The sequence below is a fragment of the Procambarus clarkii genome, chromosome 43, assembly GCF_040958095.1.
Source record: "Procambarus clarkii isolate CNS0578487 chromosome 43, FALCON_Pclarkii_2.0, whole genome shotgun sequence".
NCBI classification, from domain to species: Eukaryota; Metazoa; Arthropoda; class Malacostraca; order Decapoda; family Cambaridae; genus Procambarus; species Procambarus clarkii.
This window is the reverse complement of record NC_091192.1, coordinates 25,555,143-25,579,356: the sequence shown is the minus strand read 5'-3', so window position 1 is coordinate 25,579,356 and position 24,214 is coordinate 25,555,143. Positions and strand designations below refer to the sequence as shown.

The window sequence follows — 24,214 nt, the reverse complement described above, 5'->3', positions numbered from 1 at the left end:
TTTAGAGTTTTAATTGTATATTTGTGATAAATATTTAAAACTTTATGTTTCAGTGGATTTGTGTCCATATCTTCCAAGTCTCAAGAGCCACAATTGTTTATCCCCTTCACCCCCACAACCACAACCATACCTCTCCACGACCCCCCCACAACCCCACCTCACCACGACCCTCCACAACCACAACCATACCTCTCCACGACCCCCCCACAACCCCACCTCACCACGACCCTCCACAACCACAACCATACCTCTCCACGACCCCCCCACAACCACAACCATACCTCACCACGACCCGCACCCCCACAACCCCTACTTCCACAACACCTGCCCTTCACCACAACACAACATAGAGCTACACCAACAGTTCAATGATACTAAGGTTTCCAACTCAGTTTTTAGTTTTATATAAAAAAAAACATTGAACATTTTAAAAACATCTTGATCTTGCAGATATACATCTAAAAAAAAAATAATTTTAAAAACATTTATGCGTATTACTAATCCTCTAGCACAGTTTATGGAAAATAAATAATAACACTAAAAGTTAATGAAATAATTAAGTCAAATAATGCAAGTTACCTTGCTATTTCTATATTAAGTAAAACCAAACTCATACTCTTCACCTCAATCACTAGAAGGTCGTGCTCGAGAAGAAACTTACAAATATGTTCAGTGTGCAGTAATTGTTGCCAGGTCGTTCAAGACCTTGAGCGGTAAGTTCGTAAGAGTTGAAACATTTCTCTAATCTGCAAGAACTGAATTACACCATAAAAAAATGGCATATAGCAGCTATATTTCATTTCATTTCTCACTTTGGATATATGTAGTTCATATAAGCTGAAAACTCATATAAGCTGAAACTCTCTATTTCAGCATTTGAATTTGAATGTATTAACGCAGAGACGGCGACACATGAGCTAATTTATTCCAACGGATGTGAACCGCCACCATCTTAATACTGAAGGACATATTAGCAGGAGTCTGTTTCTCTTTTATTATTCTAATCAACTAAACTTATCGTTGGTAAATGGAAGTTCAGCCTTGGTCATTGTTTGACGTGAAGCCCGCCAGCACCTGGTGGCCGCCAGCACCTGGTGGCCGCCAGCACCTGGTGGTCGCCAGCACCTGGTGGCCGCCAGCACCTGGTGGCCGCCAGCACCTGGTGGCCGCCAGCACCTGGTGGCCGCCAGCACCTGGTGGTCTCTCACACGCTGGGGACACGGCCATGTCTGGCCCCAACCTTACTGCTGAGAAGAGAGAGGTTGTCATAACGATTATAGCTTCAGGCAGCCAATACTTCAGGCAGCCTATACTTCAGGCAGCCTATACTTCAGGCAGCCTATACTTCAGGCAGTCTATACTTCAGGCAGCCAATACTTCAGGCAGCCTATACTTCAGGCAGCCTATACTTCAGGCAGCCTATACTTCAGGCAGTCTATACTTCAGGCAGCCAATACTTCAGGCAGCCTATACTTCAGGCAGTCTATACTTCAGGCAGCCTATACTTCAGGCAGTCTATACTTCAGGCAGTCTATACTTCAGGCAGTCTATACTTCAGGCAGCCTATACTTCAGGCAGTCTATACTTCAGGCAGTCTATACTTCAGGCAGCCTATACTTCAGGCAGCCTATACTTCAGGCAGCCTATACTTCAGGCAGTCTATACTTCAGGCAGCCTATACTTCAGGCAGCCTATACTTCAGGCAGCCTATACTTCAGGCAGCCTATACTTCAGGCAGCCTATACTTCAGGCAGCCTATACTTCAGGCAGCCTATACTTCAGGCAGTCTATACTTCAGGCAGCCAATACTTCAGGCAGCCTATACTTCAGGCAGTCTATACTTCAGGCAGTCTATACTTCAGGCAGCCTATACTTCAGGCAGTCTATACTTCAGGCAGCCAATACTTCAGGCAGCCTATACTTCAGGCAGCCTATACTTCAGGCAGTCTATACTTCAGGCAGCCTATACTTCAGGCAGCCTATACTTCAGGCAGCCTATACTTCAGGCAGCCTATACTTCAGGCAGTCTATACTTCAGGCAGCCTATACTTCAGGCAGCCTATACTTCAGGCAGCCTATACTTCAGGCAGTCTATACTTCAGGCAGCCTATACTTCAGGCAGTCTATACTTCAGGCAGCCTATACTTCAGGCAGCCTCTGCTTCAGGCAGCCTATACTTCAGGCAGCCTATACTTCAGGCAGCCTATACTTCAGGCAGCCTATACTTCAGGCAGTCTATACTTCAGGCAGCCTATACTTCAGGCAGCCTATACTTCAGGCAGCCTATACTTCAGGCAGTCTATACTTCAGGCAGTCTATACTTCAGGCAGCCTATACTTCAGGCAGCCTATACTTCAGGCAGCCTCTGCTTCAGGCAGCCTCTGCTTCAGGCAGCCTATACTTCAGGCAGCCTCTGCTTCAGGCAGCCTATACTTCAGGCAGCCTCTGCTTCAGGCAGCCTCTGCTTCAGGCAGCCTCTGCTTCAGGCAGCCTCTGCTTCAGGCAGCCTATACTTCAGGCAGCCTATACTTCAGGCAGCCTCTGCTTCAGGCAGCCTCTGCTTCAGGCAGCCTATACTTCAGGCAGCCTATACTTCAGGCAGCCTATACTTCAGGCAGCCTATACTTCAGGCAGCCTCTGCTTCAGGCAGCCTATACTTCAGGCAGCCTCTGCTTCAGGCAGCCTCTGCTTCAGGCAGCCTCTGCTTCAGGCAGCCTCTGCTTCAGGCAGCCTATACTTCAGGCAGCCTCTACTTCAGGCAGCCTCTGCTTCAGGCAGCCTCTGCTTCAGGCAGCCTATACTTCAGGCAGCCTATACTTCAGGCAGCCTCTGCTTCAGGCAGCCTCTGCTTCAGGCAGCCTATACTTCAGGCAGCCTATACTTCAGGCAGCCTCTGCTTCAGGCAGCCTCTGCTTCAGGCAGCCTCTGCTTCAGGCAGCCTCTACTTCAGGCAGCCTCTGCTTCAGGCAGCCTCTGCTTCAGGCAGCCTCTGCTTCAGGCAGCCTCTGCTTCAGGCAGCCTATACTTCAGGCAGCCTCTACTTCAGGCAGCCTCTGCTTCAGGCAGCCTCTGCTTCAGGCAGCCTCTGCTTCAGGCAGCCTATACTTCAGGCAGCCTCTGCTTCAGGCAGCCTCTGCTTCAGGCAGCCTCTGCTTCAGGCAGCCTATACTTCAGGCAGCCTATACTTCAGGCAGCCTCTGCTTCAGGCAGCCTCTGCTTCAGGCAGCCTATACTTCAGGCAGCCTATACTTCAGGCAGCCTATACTTCAGGCAGCCTATACTTCAGGCAGCCTCTGCTTCAGGCAGCCTATACTTCAGGCAGCCTCTGCTTCAGGCAGCCTCTGCTTCAGGCAGCCTCTGCTTCAGGCAGCCTCTGCTTCAGGCAGCCTATACTTCAGGCAGCCTCTACTTCAGGCAGCCTCTGCTTCAGGCAGCCTCTGCTTCAGGCAGCCTATACTTCAGGCAGCCTATACTTCAGGCAGCCTCTGCTTCAGGCAGCCTCTGCTTCAGGCAGCCTATACTTCAGGCAGCCTATACTTCAGGCAGCCTCTGCTTCAGGCAGCCTCTGCTTCAGGCAGCCTCTGCTTCAGGCAGCCTCTACTTCAGGCAGCCTCTGCTTCAGGCAGCCTCTGCTTCAGGCAGCCTCTGCTTCAGGCAGCCTCTGCTTCAGGCAGCCTATACTTCAGGCAGCCTCTACTTCAGGCAGCCTCTGCTTCAGGCAGCCTCTGCTTCAGGCAGCCTCTGCTTCAGGCAGCCTATACTTCAGGCAGCCTCTGCTTCAGGCAGCCTCTGCTTCAGGCAGCCTCTACTTCAGGCAGCCTATACTTCAGGCAGCCTATACTTCAGGCAGCCTATACTTCAGGCAGCCTATACTTCAGGCAGCCTATACTTCAGGCAGCCTATACTTCAGGCAGCCTCTGCTTCAGGCAGCCTATACTTCAGGCAGCCTATGCTTCAGGCAGCCTATACTTCAGGCAGCCTATACTTCAGGCAGCCTATACTTCAGGCAGTCTATACTTCAGGCAGCCTATACTTCAGGCAGCCTCTGCTTCAGGCAGCCTCTGCTTCAGGCAGCCTCTGCTTCAGGCAGCCTATACTTCAGGCAGCCTCTGCTTCAGGCAGCCTCTGCTTCAGGCAGCCTCTGCTTCAGGCAGCCTATACTTCAGGCAGTCTATACTTCAGGCAGCCTATACTTCAGGCAGTCTATACTTCAGGCAGCCTATACTTCATGCAGCCTATACTTCAGGCAGCCTATACTTCAGGCAGCCTATACTTCAGGCAGCCTATACTTCAGGCAGCCTATACTTCAGGCAGCCTCTGCTTCAGGCAGCCTATACTTCAGGCAGCCTCTGCTTCAGGCAGCCTCTGCTTCAGGCAGCCTCTGCTTCAGGCAGCCTCTGCTTCAGGCAGCCTCTGCTTCAGGCAGCCTATACTTCAGGCAGCCTCTACTTCAGGCAGCCTCTGCTTCAGGCAGCCTATACTTCAGGCAGCCTCTGCTTCAGGCAGCCTCTGCTTCAGGCAGCCTATACTTCAGGCAGCCTCTGCTTCAGGCAGCCTCTGCTTCAGGCAGCCTCTGCTTCAGGCAGCCTCTGCTTCAGGCAGCCTATACTTCAGGCAGCCTCTGCTTCAGGCAGCCTCTGCTTCAGGCAGCCTCTGCTTCAGGCAGCCTCTGCTTCAGGCAGCCTCTGCTTCAGCCGTTGAAAAACACACAAGATAAAAAAAATTCATGTGTGTTTCATAATATATTCTTCATTTCTTGTAATTTACTGAGTCTTAATTCTTCGACAAGTGTTTCAAGGCGGGAGCCTGGGTATGGATTTGTGGTCAAATATTCCTTAATACTGCAAGTGAGCGGGTCAAGTTCAAGTACGTGTATTGAGACAATAAGATACATCTCAAGAGGATAGAACAGCTTAGGCAATTTCTGCCCTCAAGTGAGAAGGTCAACATTTATTGGAGTAAACACAACCTTCTTTACAATTGGTCTAACTAAAGTTGCATCAAGCAACTTTACTTTATCAATTATTTGGAGTCAAATAATTTGTTGACTCTATGTTCTTCACTAAGTATGGGTGGCATAACAAGCAGACATACATTTCTTTTTTATCGGAATACATGTCAAAAAATATGTGGGGCGTGGAGCACCTCTCACGTTGTTAGAGCAGCCTTCACGTCTGACCATAGTTGAGGTGTTGACCAGACCACACACTAGAAGGTGAAGGGACGACGACGTTTCGGTCCGTTCTGGACCATTCTCAAGTCGATTGTGAGAATGGTCCAGGACGGACCGAAACGTCGTCGTCCCTTCACTTTCTAGTGTGTGGTTTGGTCAACATATTTCAGCCACGTTATTGTGACTCCTCGTCTGCATTGTTGAGGTAGTTGACCCACAGCTGGTTAAGAGATAACTATCTTGTTTTACAGTCAAGAGGTATTTGTAGTGGACTTGTGCCTTCACTGAAAGTTATATATAACATTTATATTCAACTTGTTTAACAGAGGAGATAGAGAACCATGTATGGGTTTCTGCAATGAGAAACTCCACATTTCAAGGTCGCCCTTCAGACGATGTGCAAGATACTGTCAGTTGTATGGCGTGACACACAGTACACATCTTAACGACAGGGGTGACAGAACTTCCTCTTTTTAATCTTGCGTAAACTCCATTATTATTTCCTATCATAACAATCATATTATCTGGTCCTATTCCAACGAGGTTCTTCAAGTCCAACTTTATATTCGAAAATAATGATTTTATTTCCTCTACATACTCTCGGCATCACAGTGTCAGACAGAACCAGTCCAAGATGTGTTGACACAAACTTATAACGGAGTTTACTAAAGTACAAAAAGGACACTGATGACACCTCCTGAACGTCACTGTCATCAGACACATCAAACACCACACTCTACTGACTATACTTATGTCATATGAACAAACTCCTGCTCAGAATGGCTGCACAAAACATTATAAAAATGACTGCACTTTGTGTGATACATCTTCAACTGTGACACAATATTACTGTCATCAACATTGTTCTTGCACACATCACCAAGATGGTCGCAGTTCCTTGAAGCAGAGTGACAACACAAGAGTATCGTAATTGCTCCTTCCAGCTTTGATCAATTATGTTCAGCAGTTGTAAACACTGAAGTGAGAGAGTGAGGTACAACACGAGGTATTGGAGACTGCGCCCCGTCCCAGGGAGGAGTGAGCACACTCTGGGGCTGGTGGCTCAGTGGACAGCCCTCTAGACTCGTCAACCTAGGGACCGGGGTTCGGGCAAAGTTTCCTTCACTCTGATGTACCTATTACCTAACAGTAAATAGGTACCTGGGAGTTAGACAGCTGCTATGCTCCTGGGTGTATGTGTGTGAAAAAAGTTAGTTGGTACTTAGTAACAGTTGATTGATTGAGAGTTGAGAGGCGGGCCGAAAGAGCCGAGCTCAACCCTTTCAAGTACAACTAGGTGAGTACATTGATGGTGGTAGTGGAGGCAGGAGGCTCGCTCCTGCACCTTCATGTGCTGCTGGTGGTCGTATACCCCAGCGTCCGGTGAGTCTTGGGTCTCCCTCCCTCTCTTACACTCTCCATCCCTCCCTCCCTCCCTTCCCTGCCTCCCTCTCTCCCTTCCCTCCCTCCGTACATATATGTTGTTTGTTGTTTGACATTATGCTACTCAGAACGAGATATCCATGTAGCAGGGGCTATAATGAGCCCATAACCTTTACATATAGATTGAGTGATAAAGATTAAGCCACCCAAGAGGTGACACGGGCATGAATAGCCCGTAAGTGGTACAATTTTTTTTCAGTAATTCTTTTCAGTATTCTGAGGTTGCATTTAACCATCAAGCTGTTATCGCGGGGGAGGATACTGCTTCACAGTCTTTATGAGGGTGTCCAGCTGCTGGACACCTTTGTTGACCAGGAGAGTGGCTGTGTTGATGGCTTCAGGGAGGCCACTGCAAGATTCAGGAACTCTTAAAGCTCTTCTAAGGTCATTGGTTGCTTTACATTCCAAAAGATAGTGAAGTAATGGCTTTTCTGTGACAGTTTGGCAGAAGATGCACTCTCTCTGTCGGGGTTCACCAATCTCCCAGTTGCATCTGTAACCTAGACGTAGTCTATATAACCTAACTGCTATTTCTCTGTGGATTCCTTTTGGGATATTTAACCTTTCTAATTTGGTTGCCTGAAGATACCATGTTGCAGATGGGGAGCTACTCTCTGGTGTAGGTAGGCTCTTACATATACCCTTCCTTCTCTTTATATTCCAATCCTTCCTTCCTTCGCCTCACTGTCTGCTATCCTCATAATGTAGCATTTACTGACGTTGAATGGGAGGTCCGGAGCTAATGTGGACGGATCTTGTTACTTGTTACTGACGTTGAACTCTATACAACGTTGCGGTACACGTTGTGCGTGTACCACCTGTCTTAAATACTCTGTCTTTAACCTATCAATTCTTCTTAGAATCTTGTATGTTGTGATCATGTCTCCCCTAACTTTTCTCTTCCAGGGACGTGAGGTTCCCGTAGTCTTTCTTCTTAACTCATACCTCTCAGCTTGGGTACTCACCCTGCTCCACACACCTATCTTCATTACTTTACATTTGCTCGAGTTAAACTCTAGTAGCCATTTGTTGGGCCATTCTTCGAGTTTGTACAGATCATCTTTTTGTCCCCCACCGCGTTATTGTTTTACATTCAGCTACTGGGAACACAAAGTTGCAAGCAGCACGGGGTATGGCGAGCCCGTAGTGGACTTACCTGGTACAGCAGATGTGCCCATCCCCACTCCTCGCTCAGAATTTTGGGCTAAGGACTGTGTGTGTGCGTGTATCTAATGTGTGTATGAGAGAGAGAGAGAGAGAGAGAGAGAGAGAGAGAGAGAGAGAGAGAGAGAGAGAGAAAGAGAGAGAGAGAGAGAGAGAGAGAGAGGGGGGGGGAACGTCCGGCCAGCAGACGGATAGTACACCACCACAGGCACCACCGGTGCAGTAGTCCCCGTGGAGTGAGTGGCCGAGACAGGTGTTGTTGTGGTACTTGCCGCCACAGTGAGACACCTGTTGCCACACCTTGTTATCGCCACACCTTCCTACGCCCCGAGCGCAGCGCTCTTAACACCTGAGCCACCAGCTGCGTCACCCACACACAGTTTCCAACATCTGTAAACCTCATACCTGCCTTGTCGAGCAAGAACACCCGAGTAAACCTTTGCAACAGCACCTGTCTTCACACACAGCTTCACCTGCACCCGTGCACAACTCGTGGACCTGCACAGGACCAGGTAAGGTGCGAATCTTTTATTTGTTAGGCTATATTAGGTCTATCGAGGTCCCTCTAGGATACGGGCCCCTCACAACAGGCCCGCAAACCTATATGCGGTCCGTGGGCCACATGCGACCAGTGGGCCACATGCGGCCCGTGGGCCACATGCAGCCCGTGGGCCACATGCAGCCCGTGGGCCACATGCGGCCCGTGGGCCACATGCGGCCCGTGGGCCACATGCGGCCCGTGGGCCACATGCGGCCCGTGGGCCACATGCGGCCCGTGGGCCACATGCGACCAGTGGGCCACATGCAGCCCGTGGGCCACATGCAGCCCGTGGGCCACATGCGACCAATGGGCCACATGCAGCCCGTGGGCCACATGCAGCCCGTGGGCCACATGCAGCCCGTGGGCCACATGCAGCCCGTGGGCCACATGCGGCCCGTTACTCTTCTAAATGTGGCCCACCACCCTTTCATATGCGGCCCGCGAGCCGCTCGCTGATTCAATCTCACAGTTTAAATTAAAGTAATCTATATTTTTACATATTTGTGTCTGTGTGTCCATGGAGAGAAACTAGATTGTTTCCTTCAAGGAGTGCCGGACCAACCGGGCTGTGGTGGGTATGTGGGCCTGCGGGCCGCTCCAAGCAACAGCCTGGTGGACCAAACTCTCACAAGTCGAGCCTGGCCTCGGGCCGGGCTTGGGGAGTAGAAGAACTGCCAGAACCCCATCAACCAGGTAACAACCAGGAGAGAGAGAGTAAGGTGGAGCAACTGCCACACTGAAGGCTGTCCTCAGGAAGACTACACCAGCACACAGTGTTGACCACAGTGTTGACCCTCACCGACTCCCTCTCACACCCACGGTCCAGGCTCAGGTCACACACCTGGCTGTCCAACTGTAATAAACTGTTCGCTCATATAGGACTTTTATGAATCTGAAGTGAAGCAATATGTACGAACTGAAAGATCATTTCTTCAGCTAGAAATCATTTAATGACACTGTGAGTTTGCTCTGAATAAAGAGTTGTTGAGTGTTTGTGTTAGGAGAGTTGACGAGTGTGTGGGAGTATGTGCATTTGTGGAGGTACACACCTGACTCTTAACACCTTTGATCTGTGATGAACACCAGCCTGTGGTGCACACACCTTAGTCCATTACGGACATTGGTGAGCCCGTAATGGACTTACCTGACACAGGACCAGGGCTGTAACTTGCATTTACCTCAGTAATCCCTTATTAACATCCCTTATCTCATTAAAGACATTGCTTCTCACCTCACCTCATTCCTGCCATATATATATACATATCCACACCACTGAACTGGACAAACCCTAGTTACAGCCCCGCTCCTGTGTAAGGTAAGACCACTATGGGCTCGCCATAGCCCGTGCTACTTGGAACGTTTTGTTCCCAGTAGCTGAATCTTAAACAACAACAACAACACTGAACTGTAAGTCACGGGAGACATCTCCCGTCACGCAGGGTGCAGTCGCACCTCCACAGATCTCCAGTATCAGCTCTTGATACTGGTAATGGCTCAAAAGGTCCACCACTTACGGGCTATTCATGCCCGTGCCACCTTTAGGATGGCTTAATCTTTATCGATCTGTAAATCCCAGGATACTAAGAGACATTGCAGTAGGCATAAACAGACTCAGACTTGGTTACAAGTGCTGCTGGGAGGTAATAAACCCAATAGTTAAAGTGTCACATCTGTGGAACAGAAGCAGAGGCGCCACTATTGCATTACTTACTTACTGGACTGTGAACCACTGAGGCCCTATACATCATACTCAACATTAATTTAACGACAGCAGCTGCATTAGAGGCACATTCCACAGCGACTACAATGATTAGAAAAGCCGTTGAAGGGACGACGACGTTTCGGTCCGTCCTGGACCATTCTCAAGTCGATTGTGAGAATGTCTCACAATCGACTTGAGGATGGTCCAGGACGGACCGAAACGTCGTCGTCCCTTCACCTTCTAGTGTGTGGTCTGGTCAACATACTTCAGCCACGTTATTGTGACTCATCTCCTGCAAGCCGTTGAAGAATGGGACTCACTTGTGAACATCCGCCACCAAGATAATGTTATTAAAACAAGACTAAAACCAGTGTACTAAAACAGAAGTGAAAAAGAAACGGGTAAAAAGGAGTAAACGCTCCACCTCCATTTGAAACTTTGATCCACATATCCCAGTAACAAGGTTATCGTGAATAACCGAACTCAATTACGGGCTCACCATAGCCCGTGCTACATGGAACTTTTTGTTCTGAGTAACGGAATCTATACACAACAACAAAAACTGTAAATCCATCCTTCTGAAGATGTATTATTAAATACGAAACTACTTAAGGAAATTCCTGTCTTAATCTCTCCTTCGTGGTCTGACATTGTTCATCACCTGTTAATTTCTTCATAATTTACACACACACACACACACACACACACACACACACACACACGCACGCACGCACGCACACACACACGCACGCACGCACGCACGCACGCACGCACACACACACACACACACACACACACACACATATGAATATATACTTAGTATAGTATAGGGGATATTAGCACCTGGGGGGAGCCCTTCCCCCGGGTGCTCATATAGTATATATATATATATATATATATATATATATATATATATATATATATATATATATATATATATATATATATATATCACCTATTTGTGCTTGCAGGGGTTGAACTCTGGCTCTTTGGTCCCGCCAGAATCGCCTTGGTGTGTGTGTGTGTGTGTATGTCTGTATAACTGTTTCATTTGAAAATTTATTACACAAAAATGGTTATAATATTGGTTACATACAAGGTACAAAGATGGTTGTCACAGACTGTCCAGCTCCTCAGATGACAGGCAGGAACCATGAATGCCGTGTGCATTTCCCCTTTGTATCGTCACGCTGAGGCGCAGGAAAAGGAATCTGGCAGCTCTAGGGTCTCTTGTTCTGATTAGCTTAGAATCCTTCATAAAACCAGATCTTTTATAAAGTTAGTAGCACTGTTATGCCAGGCGCCAAGTGTCTCGGAAGCAATGGGGACAAAATAGAGGTGGGTGATCCAGATCTCTGTACTTACAAGACTTGACTGATTCCCTGTGGGTGGCAGCACCAGCCACAGGCAACACCCAAGTCAATATAGGTGTGTGCCAGGGTTGATACACACGTGTAGTCCCACACCGAGTCCTAACGCTCTTCCAGTTGACTGTGATCCCAGCTGGGCGACCAACAGGCTGACCATTGTTAAGGACATTAGGTTACATTAGGACATTGTTAAGGACATTAGGTTGATGGCAACCAGGAGGCCTGGTCGACGACCGGGCCGCGGGGACGCTAAGCCCCGGAAGCACCTCAAGGTAACCTCAAGGTAAGGTACAGGGTGTCTCTCTCTCTCTCTCTCTCCTGGACATTGGGCTGTGGTCAGACTCCTCTTAAAGATGTCACAAGGGATAAGGTATGATAATAAGGTGGCGGAGCGGGGGATTACCACAAGAACCGTCACCAACACACCAGGGGAAGCTGACAACCACAATACCGGATGTTCTTTAACCCACAATACAGTGGTCGCCTGAGGTAGCTACTCTGTTCTCGGCATCTTCACTACCACCAGAGTAAGCGTGGACGTCTGGCTCATGTGTGTCCACTTATGGCTAGGACTAGGAGACCAGAACCCCTCTACAGTCTGTACCTGTACACACCTGTGCTCATAACTACTGTAAAGTAGTAGCGTCTGTAGTAGCAGCAGTATCAGCAGTAGCAGTAGTAGTAGTAGCAACAGCAGTAGCAGGAGCATCAGTAGCAGTAGCAGCAGTAGCAGGAGCAGCAGTAGTAGTAGTACATACTATGGGCGTGAACACCATGACAGGATCTAAAGTAGTATTCAGGTGAAGGTAAAGACAAGGTAACTTCGTCTCCTATTTGATATAAAATCTACTATACTAAAAAATTTATGTACATAAGCTAATGGTCTATTAAAGTGCTATATAGTCGTAATGGCTTGGCACTCTCTCCTGATACTTCTCTTCCTGGTCTATTAAAAGCAATTCTTTCATCCAGACCACCTCCATATATGACACCAGGGAGCTGATCCATTGGGCACTGGTGAGCTGACCCGCTGGGCACCAGAGAGCTGACCCACTGGGTACCGGGGAACTGTCCCGCTGGGCACCGGAGAGCTGACCCGCTGGGCACCGGGGAGCTGTCCCGCTGGGCACCAGAGAGCTGACCCGCTGGGCACCGGGAAACTGTCCCGCTGGGCACCAGAGAGCTGACCCGCTGGGCACCGGGGAACTGTCCCGCTGGGCACCGGAGAGCTGACCCGCTGGGCACCGGGGAACTGTCCCGCTGGGCACCGGAGAGCTGACCCGCTGGGCACCGGAGAGCTGACCCGCTGGGCACCGGAGAGCTGACCCGCTGGGCACCGGAGAGCTGACCCGCTGGGCACCGGAGAGCTGACCCGCTGGGCACCGGAGAGCTGACCCGCTGGGCACCGGAGAGCTGACCCGCTGGGCACCGGGGAACTGTCCCGCTGGGCACCGGAGAGCTGACCCGCTGGGCACCGGGGAACTGTCCCGCTGGGCACTGGAGAGCTGACCCGCTGGGCACCGGGGAACTGTCCCGCTGGGCACCGAAGAGCTGACCCGCTGGGCACCGGGGAACTGTCCCGCTGGGCACCGGAGAGCTGACCCGCTGGGCACCGGGGAGCTGTCCCGCTGGGCACCAGAGAGCTGACCCGCTGGGCACCGTGGAGCTGTCCCGCTGGGCACCAGAGAGCTGACCCGCTGGGCACCGGGGAACTGTCCCGCTGGGCACCGGAGAGCTGACCCGCTGGGCACCGGGAATCTGTCCCGCTGGGCACCAGAGAGCTGACCCGCTGGGCACCGGGGAGCTGTTCCGCTGGGCACCGGGGAGCCGTCCCGCTGGGCACCGGGGAGCTGTCCGTTGGGCACCAGAGAGCTGACCCGCTGGGCACCAGAGAACTGATCCACTGGACGCCAGGAAGCCAAGCGGGGGTGGCTTGACTCACTCCACCAATGGTCACCAGGGGAGGTGACCGCTTGCTGAATCACCAGGCAGGGGGTGGTGACTTCACTCGCTCCACCACCGGTCAGTAGGTGGGGTGACTGCTGGTGCCGCCACCGTCAAGAGGGTATCATTAGCGTTATCGGGACCAGAGGTCGCAAAAGTGCTAGAGTACAAGGGAGCATGAGGCCAGGTACCTTCCGTACTATGGTATAGGCACATGAACGTCCTGCTCTGAAGCTTTGAACTACCCATGATGTGATGGCATGGTATGTGCGTATATCTGCTGGTATTGAAGAGGACGTCAATAGTGTTCAAGGCTACGATTGCGTATGCCGGTAAAGTTGCAGGTGATGTTCATTGGGTATGTCAAAGCGATGTCAGTGTATCTTAGTGATGTAAATATTATCCTGGATTGCAATGGTCGCATTAACGAAGTCTAGGATTCAAAGATGTTAAACGTGGCCATTTACTGGGCTCTATCCTTCAGCATCACGTATGACATAACCAAGCACGCCACTCGCAGCAAACTCCTGGGAATCAATCACCTTCTAAGACTACAACGAGGACATGGATAGGGCTCTTCATCTCAACCGAGCTCCAGTCATCGAGGACGCCACAGAAAACAGCAGGAGACTCTCAGATTCCACCAGGACCGCCCGAGAAGGCCCTCACATGATAAACATCAGCGGTGCTTTAGACTTCGACTCGCTGGTCATAGGAGCTGCCAAGGAAGACGACATGTCCTGGGTACAGATTGTGTCGTACGAGGTGCTGCTTCCCATACTGTTGCTGCTGGGGCTGGTCATCAACGGCTTCGGTATCTTCCTCCTCACAAGGCGCAAGCTCAGAACAAAACCTTCAAATCCGTGAGATAAATAATTTGTTTACACAATTAAAATTGCAATGTCGTGATAAATCTAGGAATAAAAATTGGAGCTGTATGACAGACTGGAACCCTTCGTCTGTGATTACCTCAGGCAAACGTAGTATCCATAGTGGGTGTGCCTAAGGTGACCAGGGTCGAGGGTTTGATTCCCCTCATGCAGCCTCAATATTTATTTAGCATTTGTTGATTTTGTCTGATTCAGTACACAGCAATAGGACAGGTCAGGATTTTAATGCACTGTTTAAATTATTAAAACCATCCAAATGACTGGATCAATTCTCTCTATATTGATATTATTAAATAAAGTCTTGAAATATTTTTGAATCATGAATTAAAAGTATTGAGCAACGAAAATTAAATATCAACTGAGGACTATAAATTTGACAGCTATATTTCTTTCAACCTGCTCAAGGCAGGTTCATATATGTTGATCGTCACGTTTTACCGAGTAGACATTCCTTTTCTTTCCCTATGATTAGTCTCTCACGTGTGAGCTTGTGATGGGTACACTTAATGCCGTCTGTCGTCTCCTCCCGCAGTTACTACCTGCTGCTGCTCTCCTCAGACGTGGTCATCCTGGTTGTCAGTGTTTCCACCGTCATCACGCTCAACGGATGCCGCCTTTTCTCCTACTCCGCTGCCATCTACTTCGCCCATTTTTTCTTCACTCTCTTCTACATCCTGCAGACCTTCACACTCTACATCATCCTCTGGATCTCCTACGACAGGTTCCTCGCACTCTGGAACTTCAAGAGGTTCCACGATGTTCAGAATCGTCGAGTGTTTCGCATTAGAGTTATAGTCACGGCACTCTTGTGTGTTGTTATCCACCTGAAGCACCTGTTCGAAGTGCAGGTGACGTGTTCGGAATCCCGGGAGTGGAATGGCGGGACCGAGGACCCTAGTGAGGGGTGTGAGGGGGGGATTTGGGTCATCAACGACGACCTCCACTACCTGAGTAGGAAGAGTTCGTGGCGGGTGGTGTTATGGGTACTTCGAGGACTGTTGGTGTTGGTAGCGCCTATCATCCTGGTGCTGGTGTTCAACGGCGGCATCGTGGCCGGGCTGGTGCACCGCCGCCTTCACAACGCTGCCTCCACCATCAGGACCCGCGGCCAGGCCTACTCCAGCATCTACATCGCCCTCGCCATCTCCGCCACCTTCATCCTCTGTACCGTACCTGCTACCGTCCACGCCACCTTCTACGCTGATAACATTAATAACTGCAGGGGTCCCTACTCCGAGGAGGTGTTTCGTGCAGTGGCAAACCTTCTCCTGATAGGGGAGCACCTCACACACTTTTTATTCCTCTCATTCAACGAAACTTTCCGCATCGAACTCAGGACTCTCCTCCGAGCGATGCGGCTCAGTATCTTGAAGGTCTATAGACAGTCTCGATGTTGCAGTTGCTACGGTCTGCCCCGACGGAAGTCTCCCCCAGCCCCAGCAGCGCTTCCTTCACAACACTCGCCCCCCGTGTTCATCATCTCCTCTCCAGATGCCATCCTCCAGGGCCCAGAGGGAGGCTCCAGCATCGCTCTCGAAGTCATATCCTCCAGCGACTCCTCACTCCCACCAGCGTCTTCCATCCATCTAAATGATGACCTTATACCAGTCTCTTCCATCAATCCCACCCACTCCCAAAACCTTCCATCTAGTGTATCTATTCATCTCTCAGATTCATTAGTTCTACCCTCCAGTTACACCCTTTTTCCTGACTCCGAGGACCCTCCCTCAAGGTCCTCCTTGTCAACAATTGAGGAGGTCATCTGAGCCCTACAGGACTAGTCTGGCTGAGACCTGCTGCTGGGAGTGGAAGCTGCATCTCCCGCACATTAATAATAATAATTTATTTGCAAGAAGGTACAATGGGTTGGTGAGCTTACATATGATTGGTATTTTCACATTCATGTACAGCTACTAACACGCATAGCGTTTCGGGCACAGCATTATATGTGTGTTACACATTATATGTGTTACACATTATGTGTGTTACACATCTATGTTACACATTGTGTTACACATGTGTGTTACACATTGTTACACATGTGTGTTACTCATTGTGTTACACATTGTTACACATTGTGTTACACATTGTGTGTGTTACACATTATGTGTGTAATTTGGACATTCTGTGCACCGACAATTTGGACAATTTGTAAACTATGAATAAATATTGAGGCCATACAATGGGATCGAACCTGCATCCATGGGACTCCCCAGGCACATTTATTAGTGAGATTCGTTACGTTCTTGTGATTGAATTATGCACTTTGTAAACTGTTTAAATACTGAAGGATTGTGATTGATATATATATATATATAATTTTAATTTTAAACTATACATAATGTGAGCATCCTGCGCTTGCTTTAAATATTTTGTACCAGATCTGAACAGTCTAAATGAAATTTTGAAAATTTATCGACATTTCATACACATGTATTCTGAAAAAGGGTTAAAATGTTGTTCTGATTGAATTCATTTAAGACGGGATCACCATAGCCCGTGCTACTTGGAACTTTTTCTTCCAGGTAGCTAATCTTTAACAACAAAAACTACAACAATTCATTTAATTTGTAATTGTAAACATTAATAAACAGTACCAGACAAACTTCTCAGCATGTGAGAAAATATTAAGGGAATACAAGGGATCGAACCCGCGTCCCTGCACTCCCCGGGCACAATAATAATTCCAGAGAACACCATGGAGCACAGACGAGTCTAAAGACGAAGTGTAAAAAATGCTCAAGGAGCAAAGTAAGAATACAGCAGTTGATCCAGATGGAGTTTCACCATAGGTTCTGTGCACCTGAGCTCAGCATTCCACTTCAACTGATTTTTCAGGCATCCCTGTGTACAGGAGGTTCCACACACACGTTATTATTTGTCCACACATAGCTGATGTGTGGAAAAAGGCTAACATAGTTTCAATCAACAAACCTAGTAGCAGGGAAGACCCCCTCAATTATAGACCTGTATCGTTGACAAGTGTAATAGTAAAAATATTGGAAAATAAAACTAAATGGGTAGAACACCTGGAGAAAAATTATATAACAGAATGGTTTTCGATCTGGAAGATCCTGTGTAACGAATTTACTGTTTCTATGATAGAGCCACAGGGAATTTACAAGAAAGAGATGGTTGGGTTGACTGCATCTATCTGGACCTAAAAAAAAGGGCTTTCGACAGAGTTCCACATAAGAGGTTGTTCTGGAAACTATAACATACTGGAGGAGTGACAGAGAGGATTCTAACAAGGATGAATTTTTTTCTGACAGAAAAATTAGTGCAGTAATCAGAGGCAATGTTTCGGACTGGATAAATGTCACGAGTGGAGTGCCACATGGTTCAGTTCTTGCACCGGTAATGTTCATTGTTTACATAAATGATCTACTAGATGGAATACACAATTATACCAGTAGTCCCCGTGGTGCAGTGGTAAAACAGTTACAGCCCCGCTCCTGTGCCAGGTAAGTCCACTACGGGCTCACCATAGCCCGTGCTACTTGGAACTTTTGTTCCGAGTAGCTGAATCTAAAACAACAACAACAGTGGTAAAACACTCGCCCGGGATTTCGTGAGCGCTTTGGCCTGGGTTCCTGACCGGGAAGGATTGACTGGGCGCCAATCCTTAACTGTAACTTAACTCTGTTCACGCAGCAGTGAATGGGTACCTTCTTGTTAAACGATTTGGCGGGTCGTATTCCGGGGAAAATTAGGATAAATGACCTGCCCGAAACACTACGCGTGTTAGTGGCTGTGCAAGAATGTAAGAACAAATTCAACAGGAGCCTTGATGAGGGTTCGAACCTATGCGCTGCGTGTTCTCAGGCGCGTGCTAGTCGACTGCACCAGGGCATGGTAAACATCCCGGGTAAATACACACGGTAAACACACGAACAAATCCACAAGGGCAGTGACGAGAATTCGAATCTGCGTCTGGGAGCATCCCAGACGCTGCCTTAATCGACTGAGCTACGACATGGTCAAAAAGAGTTGAAACCGAAGTTCTACTGAACTTACTGGATCCTGCAGCCTCTCCGAGGCACAAACCAGGGTTTTACACAACTCCCCCCATGCACTCGAGCTATGTCAATAGGCCGTTCTCCCTCTTCGCCCTTACTTCATTACACAAAGAAATCACAATAACGTGATGCATCAAATGAACAAATCCACAAGGGCTGTGACGAGGATTCGAACCTGCGTCCGGGAGCATCCCAGACGCTGCCTTAATCGACTGAGCTGAACAAATCCACGACCTTGTGGATTTGTTCATTTGATGCATCACGTTATTGTGATTTCTGTGTGTAATGTAAGAACTCTTGTATATATAAATTTACAAATAAAAAAATATGAACATGTTTGCTAATGATGCTAAGATACTTGGGAAGCTAAGAAACATTCGTCACACTCTTCAAGAAGACAAAATAAGTATATGGAGCAACACTTGGCAAATTAAATTTAATGTGAATAAATGCCATGTTATGGAACGTAAAATAGGAGAACATAGACCCCACACAATCTGCAAATTATGTGAAAAATCTTAAAAAAAAATATGATAAAGAAAGAAATCTAGGGGTGGTTCTAGATAGAAAACTATCACCTGAGGACCACATAAAGAACATCGCGTGAGGACCTTACGATGATTTCGGGGCTCAACGTCCCCGCGGCCCGGTCCTTGACCAGGCCTCCTGGTTGCTGGACTGGTCAACCAGGTCAACCTATGATACACTTTCCAATTTCAGAATTGCTTTTAAATACATTGATAGTGAAATGCTTAAGAAATTGTTCACGACTTTTGTTAGGCCAAAGCTAGAATATGCAGTGGTTCTGTGGACTCCATATCTTAAGAAGCACATCAACAAACTAGAAAAGGTGCAAAGACATGCTACTAAGTGGCTCCCAGAACTGAAGGATAAGAGCTACGAGGATGATTGATTGATGAAGATTAAGCCACCCAAAAGGTAGCACGGGCATGAATAGCCCGTAAGTGGTGGACCTTTTGAGCCATTACCAGTATCAAGAGCTGATACTGGAGATCTGTGGAGGTGCGACTGCACCCTGCGTGACGGGAGATGTCTCCCGTGAGCTACGAGGAGAGGTTAGAGACATTAAATATGCCAAAAAGTAGAAGACAGAAGGAAGAGAGGTGATATGATCACTACGTACAAAATAGTAACGGGAATTGATAAAATTGATAGGAAAGAATTCCTAAGACCCGGAACTTCAAGAATAAAGAGATCGCAGATTTAAACTAAACAAAACTATCGAAGAAATATAAGAACACTGTTTTTCCCAAAAACGGTGGGTTTTCTGAGGGAAGAGAACGTATGTCTGGAAGCTGACTTTAACCGCCCCAAGCTGCGCGCGCAACGAGCCGAGGTTATATAAACCCGGCCTGCAGACTGCGTGGCCCCTCTTCCCGACAAGCCAGCAGCTGCTCTCTTACAAAACGCCCACCCTCCTCCCGGGATCCTTTGCATCCTCTGTTTTATTTTTGAAAGGGAGGGCCCACAGACGTGCTCAAGGGGCACTTGTTCTAGCATGCTAAGCATTTGCTGTATCTTTGGGGGTGCTCCGCCGGAACCCCCAAAGTGATAAGCCTGCAGATAGCTAAGAAATATTCCCATGAATTGTAATTAGTGTAATTAAATTAATGCAACTTTCATTTACTACCTATGGATGTAGTTATTAATTGTAATTGATTTCTACTTTATCATTAAGGATTATTCATTATAATTATTCCTTAATACTTTATTGTTATGCACTAGTCAATAATTATTTATCATTCATCCTAATTAGCTATTTGATTCATTAAAAATAATTGCTTATCATTATACTATTTGTTATTATTATTTATTATATAATAATAATTATTAATTTATTATTTATTAATTTATTATTTACTAATTTATTATATATTAATTTATTATTTACCATTATAAAATAAACAAGTCCCCAATCTGAGCACGTTTTCTTCCAACCTCAGAAAAAGAAAATTCACTTTCGCAAACAGAGTGGTAGACGGTTGGAACAAGTTAAGTGAGAAGGTGGTGGAGGCCAAGACCGTCAGTAGTTTCAAAGCGTTATATGACAAAGAGTGCTGGGAAGACGGGACACCACGCAGCCCGTCCTCCTAAGGTCCCCAACGTCAAGAAACTGTCGTACTAGTGTTCTTATCCATAACCTACCAGAGGACCCAAAACAGAAAACGGGACAATATGTCAATTTCTCGAGCTGCTTCCATTTTCTAGTACGACAATTTTTGGCCTCAGGTAAAGTATTGGTCAAAACGTGAGGCTCTAATATGAGGACGGGTTGTGCCCCAGGCACAGTTCTCATCCTTAACTACACGTAGGTAATTACAGTATATGGCACTCTATCATACACAAATATATTCCCAAGTATAATAATTATCTCTATAATCTATAAAGGAAGTCCTCCTGCAGCCCGTTCTCTATATTTACCTCTTCGTAAATAATGCAACTGTTTTGCCTAGCCAGAGACGTACGAACCTACACAACCCACCTAACCTATCGCGACCCGTCCATATACAACACACAGACGTTTCTTACAGATTGGTCCATTCTGAGACAAACTAATTCACTTACCTTTGGTGTAGAGGTAAAGGTGGGCGTCGCCATAGTTCCTCCCGTACACGGGGTTCACCTGCAGTGTTGCACTCTGGCGATATTCCTTTATCTGTTCCATTGATCACTTTGTAAAATAAAGTTTAGCAAGGCGTGTATTAGCGGCACAAATATAAGGGAGGTGGAGGCGCGGGTGGCCAGCGTGGCCATGTTGTGGTCGCTCACTTGCCGACTGAACTCACTTGCCTCCTAATATTGGCTCACTTTCCCAAGTCTTCACTTAAACCTTAAATAAACCAAATATTAATTATATTATTCGGTTCTGAACAAATTGTTAGTTGTAAATTTCCATTGTGTTTTAATTATATAAATTTACGGGTTGTAGTCAAAAAATTAATTTAATATGACCAAAACTTCTCTATTTTCCTTACATTTTCTTCACTTGAGAAGGAAATTAAAAAATTAACTCTCCAAAGTTAATTTTTACAGTTTTATTTGACCTTACTCTAAGAGTCGCGTTTTGTTAACTCTTGTTAACATTGTCAAAGGCAGAGTTCTAATAATTATAAAGTTTCTTGTTGCAAGATATGTACCGAGGATGAGATATCCTCACAAATAACACCAAAATAATCGACAATAGAAGACTGGACATGGGCGAGGCACTATACAACAAGTAAACCAAGCCATGCATCAATAGCCAACCACCACCATATTACACACTGCCAGCCTCCACAACACACTGCACCAGCCATTATGGTGACAGGAGTTGTTGTTATAGATTCAGCTACTCGGAACACGTTCCAAGTAGCACGGGCTATGGTGAGCCCGTAACTTACCTGGCACAGGAGCGGGGCAAGAAGCACGGGCTATGGTTAGCCTCTGTGGTGTGTGTGGTGACAGGAGTGTGACAATGGACCTATAAGTGAAATGCCTTGCCTTCACCTCATACTTGGATACATATTATGCTGCAAGAAATTTTGTAATCTCTATTGATACTGGTAATGGCTCAAAAGGGCCACCACTTACGGGCTATTCATGCATGTGCCACCTTTTGTGTGGCTTAATCTTTATCAATCAATCAATCACTTTGTAATCAAGTTACAGCCCTGCTGCACCTGTGCCACGTAAGTGCACCACGGGCTCACCGTAGCCAGTGCTACTTGAAACTTTTTTTGTTCCCCGTAACTGATTCTAAAACAACTTTGTAATCTTACAGGATATTTGTGCCCGTGCCACCTCTTGGGTGGCTTAATGTTCATGAATCAATCATCACATTGTAATCATTCGGACTTGTCTGAACAAGAGTTTACGAAACACTTGTCTTAGCATCAAACCAAATAAAACTAAAAATGAACTTTGGTGAGAAATTTTTTAAATTTCCTTCTCAAGTGAAGAATAGTGTAAAGAAAATATAAATATGTTGTACCTAATAGGCCAAGTTGCCTAACAAGCCGAATTTTCCTGAAATATTATATTTTCCACTTTTTTATTATTATGGAATGATAAAACTTTCCATTGCATTACATATCACATGATTTTTTTAGTTAAAACAGAAATTTCATCTAATCTAACTTACTTGGTCAACTATGCAGGCCTCGATTTGCTTAATAAGCCAAGTTTTCCCTAAATTATATATTTTTCAAATCTTTTCTTATGGTGTTATTTTTTTATAAAGCGCTCCACTACATTATATATGAGTTCAGTTTCTTAAAGTTAGTTAAAACTAACGTTGAAATATGATCAAACCTACCTAACCTAACCTAACCTAAACTAACATAATTTAGTCAGTAATTCATGTTCTTAATAAAATATTAATTCAAATAAATAAATTTTATTTTTATATTTTTTAAATAACAAAAATCCCTTTGCTTATTAGGCAAATTGGGCCCTGCATACTAGTGTGTTCTGGCTATTAGGTACAACATATACTGTGTGTGTACAGGTATGTATGTATGTATGTATGTATGTATGTATGTATGTATGTATATATTATATATATATATATATATATATATATGTCGTACCTAGTAGCCAGAACTCACTTTTCAGCCTACTATTCAAGGCCCGATTTGCCTAATAAGCCAAGTTTTCCTGAATTAATATATTTACTATAATTTTTTTCTTATGAAATGATAAAGCAACCCTTTTCTCTATGTATGAGGTCAATTTTTTTTTATTGGAGTTAAAATTAACGTAGATATATGACCGAACCTAACCAACCCTACCTAACCTAACCTAACCTATATTTATAGGTAAGGTTAGGTTAGGTAGCCAAAAAAAGCTAGGTTAGGTTAGGTTAGGTAGGTTAGGTAGACGAAAAAACATTAATTCATGAAAACTTGGCTTATTAGGCAAATCGGGCCTTGAATAGTAGGCTGAGAAGTGCGTTCTGGCTATTAGGTACGACATATATATATATATATATATATATATATATATATATATATATATATATATATATATATATATATATATATATATATATATATATATATATATATATATATATATATATATATATATATATATATATATATATATATATATATAATATAATATATATATATATATATATATATATCTATCTCTCACTTTTACACACTAACTGCAAACATGATAAAAAAAAGATCTGCCATGTAGAAGTGCTTATAAATCAAACTCAATGGCACCTCACACACTAGACACACATTCATGCAAATTTTGTTTGTGCTTGTACTCCAAAACATTAATTTTCAAACAATAATACTAAAATCAATGCTTTAAGTCTATAGAGTTTCATGCCAAAAACAAGTATAACCATTTTAAATGTTTCCAATTGACTGACTTAAAAAGATTGTCAGCTCTGCACTGAATTTACCCAGGTTTTATAATGTAGGTCTCCTCATTGCTCGATTGTTTCGGTTTTTGCAGCCAACCATAAATTTTTGATAATCAGGAGTAAACATATTAAGAACATCCTTATAGAGCACAACATAGAACAATGTATTATCGTTACCCTACTTGGAGGACTATATCAGTTTCTATTGCTGGATATTCAAAACAGGTTCTAAATATCACTAAAGGTGCCAATATTAGAGCAAAACAACAGAAGACAGGCAACGAAAAAGGCATCGGGTTCACAGAGGATCATATCGAGGAACGAGTTTCTCAAAAGGGACAACGGAAAATGTCTTACATAAATTACAGAGGCTTCTGAAAGAAAAAGAAAAATAGCAGTTCTTATAAAGCACTAACAAAAATTGCTTCCTTACTATTGATACTCCTATAGTCACATAAAAACAAAAATTAACTAAAGTGATTTTACCCAACCCTACAGGAGTAAAATGTATTTTCTATACGGTAGTTTTGTTTCAACAAAATTCAATAAAACAGTTGCAGTCATTAGGAGAATCATACAACACGG

At 45.7% G+C, this 24,214-nt stretch overlaps 1 protein-coding gene across 2 annotated transcripts; it reads left to right on the top strand.

The window, feature by feature from the left end:
- Window positions 1–7,998: 7,998 nt before the first annotated feature.
- On the top strand, window positions 7,999–16,266 carry LOC123755861 (uncharacterized). Of its 2 annotated transcripts, none has more exons than XM_045738769.2 (3): window positions 7,999–8,292; window positions 12,366–14,200; window positions 14,760–16,266. In XM_045738769.2, exons 2-3 carry the CDS (start codon window positions 13,902–13,904, stop codon window positions 15,991–15,993), a joined length of 1,533 nt encoding a protein of 510 aa, XP_045594725.2. In that variant the 5' UTR covers window positions 7,999–8,292; window positions 12,366–13,901; the 3' UTR covers window positions 15,994–16,266. The 2 variants fall into 2 exon arrangements, with proteins under 2 accessions (XP_045594725.2, XP_045594726.2); XM_045738770.2 differs by having other exon boundaries at window positions 7,999–8,297.
- The last annotated feature ends 7,948 nt before the right edge of the window (window positions 16,267–24,214 follow it).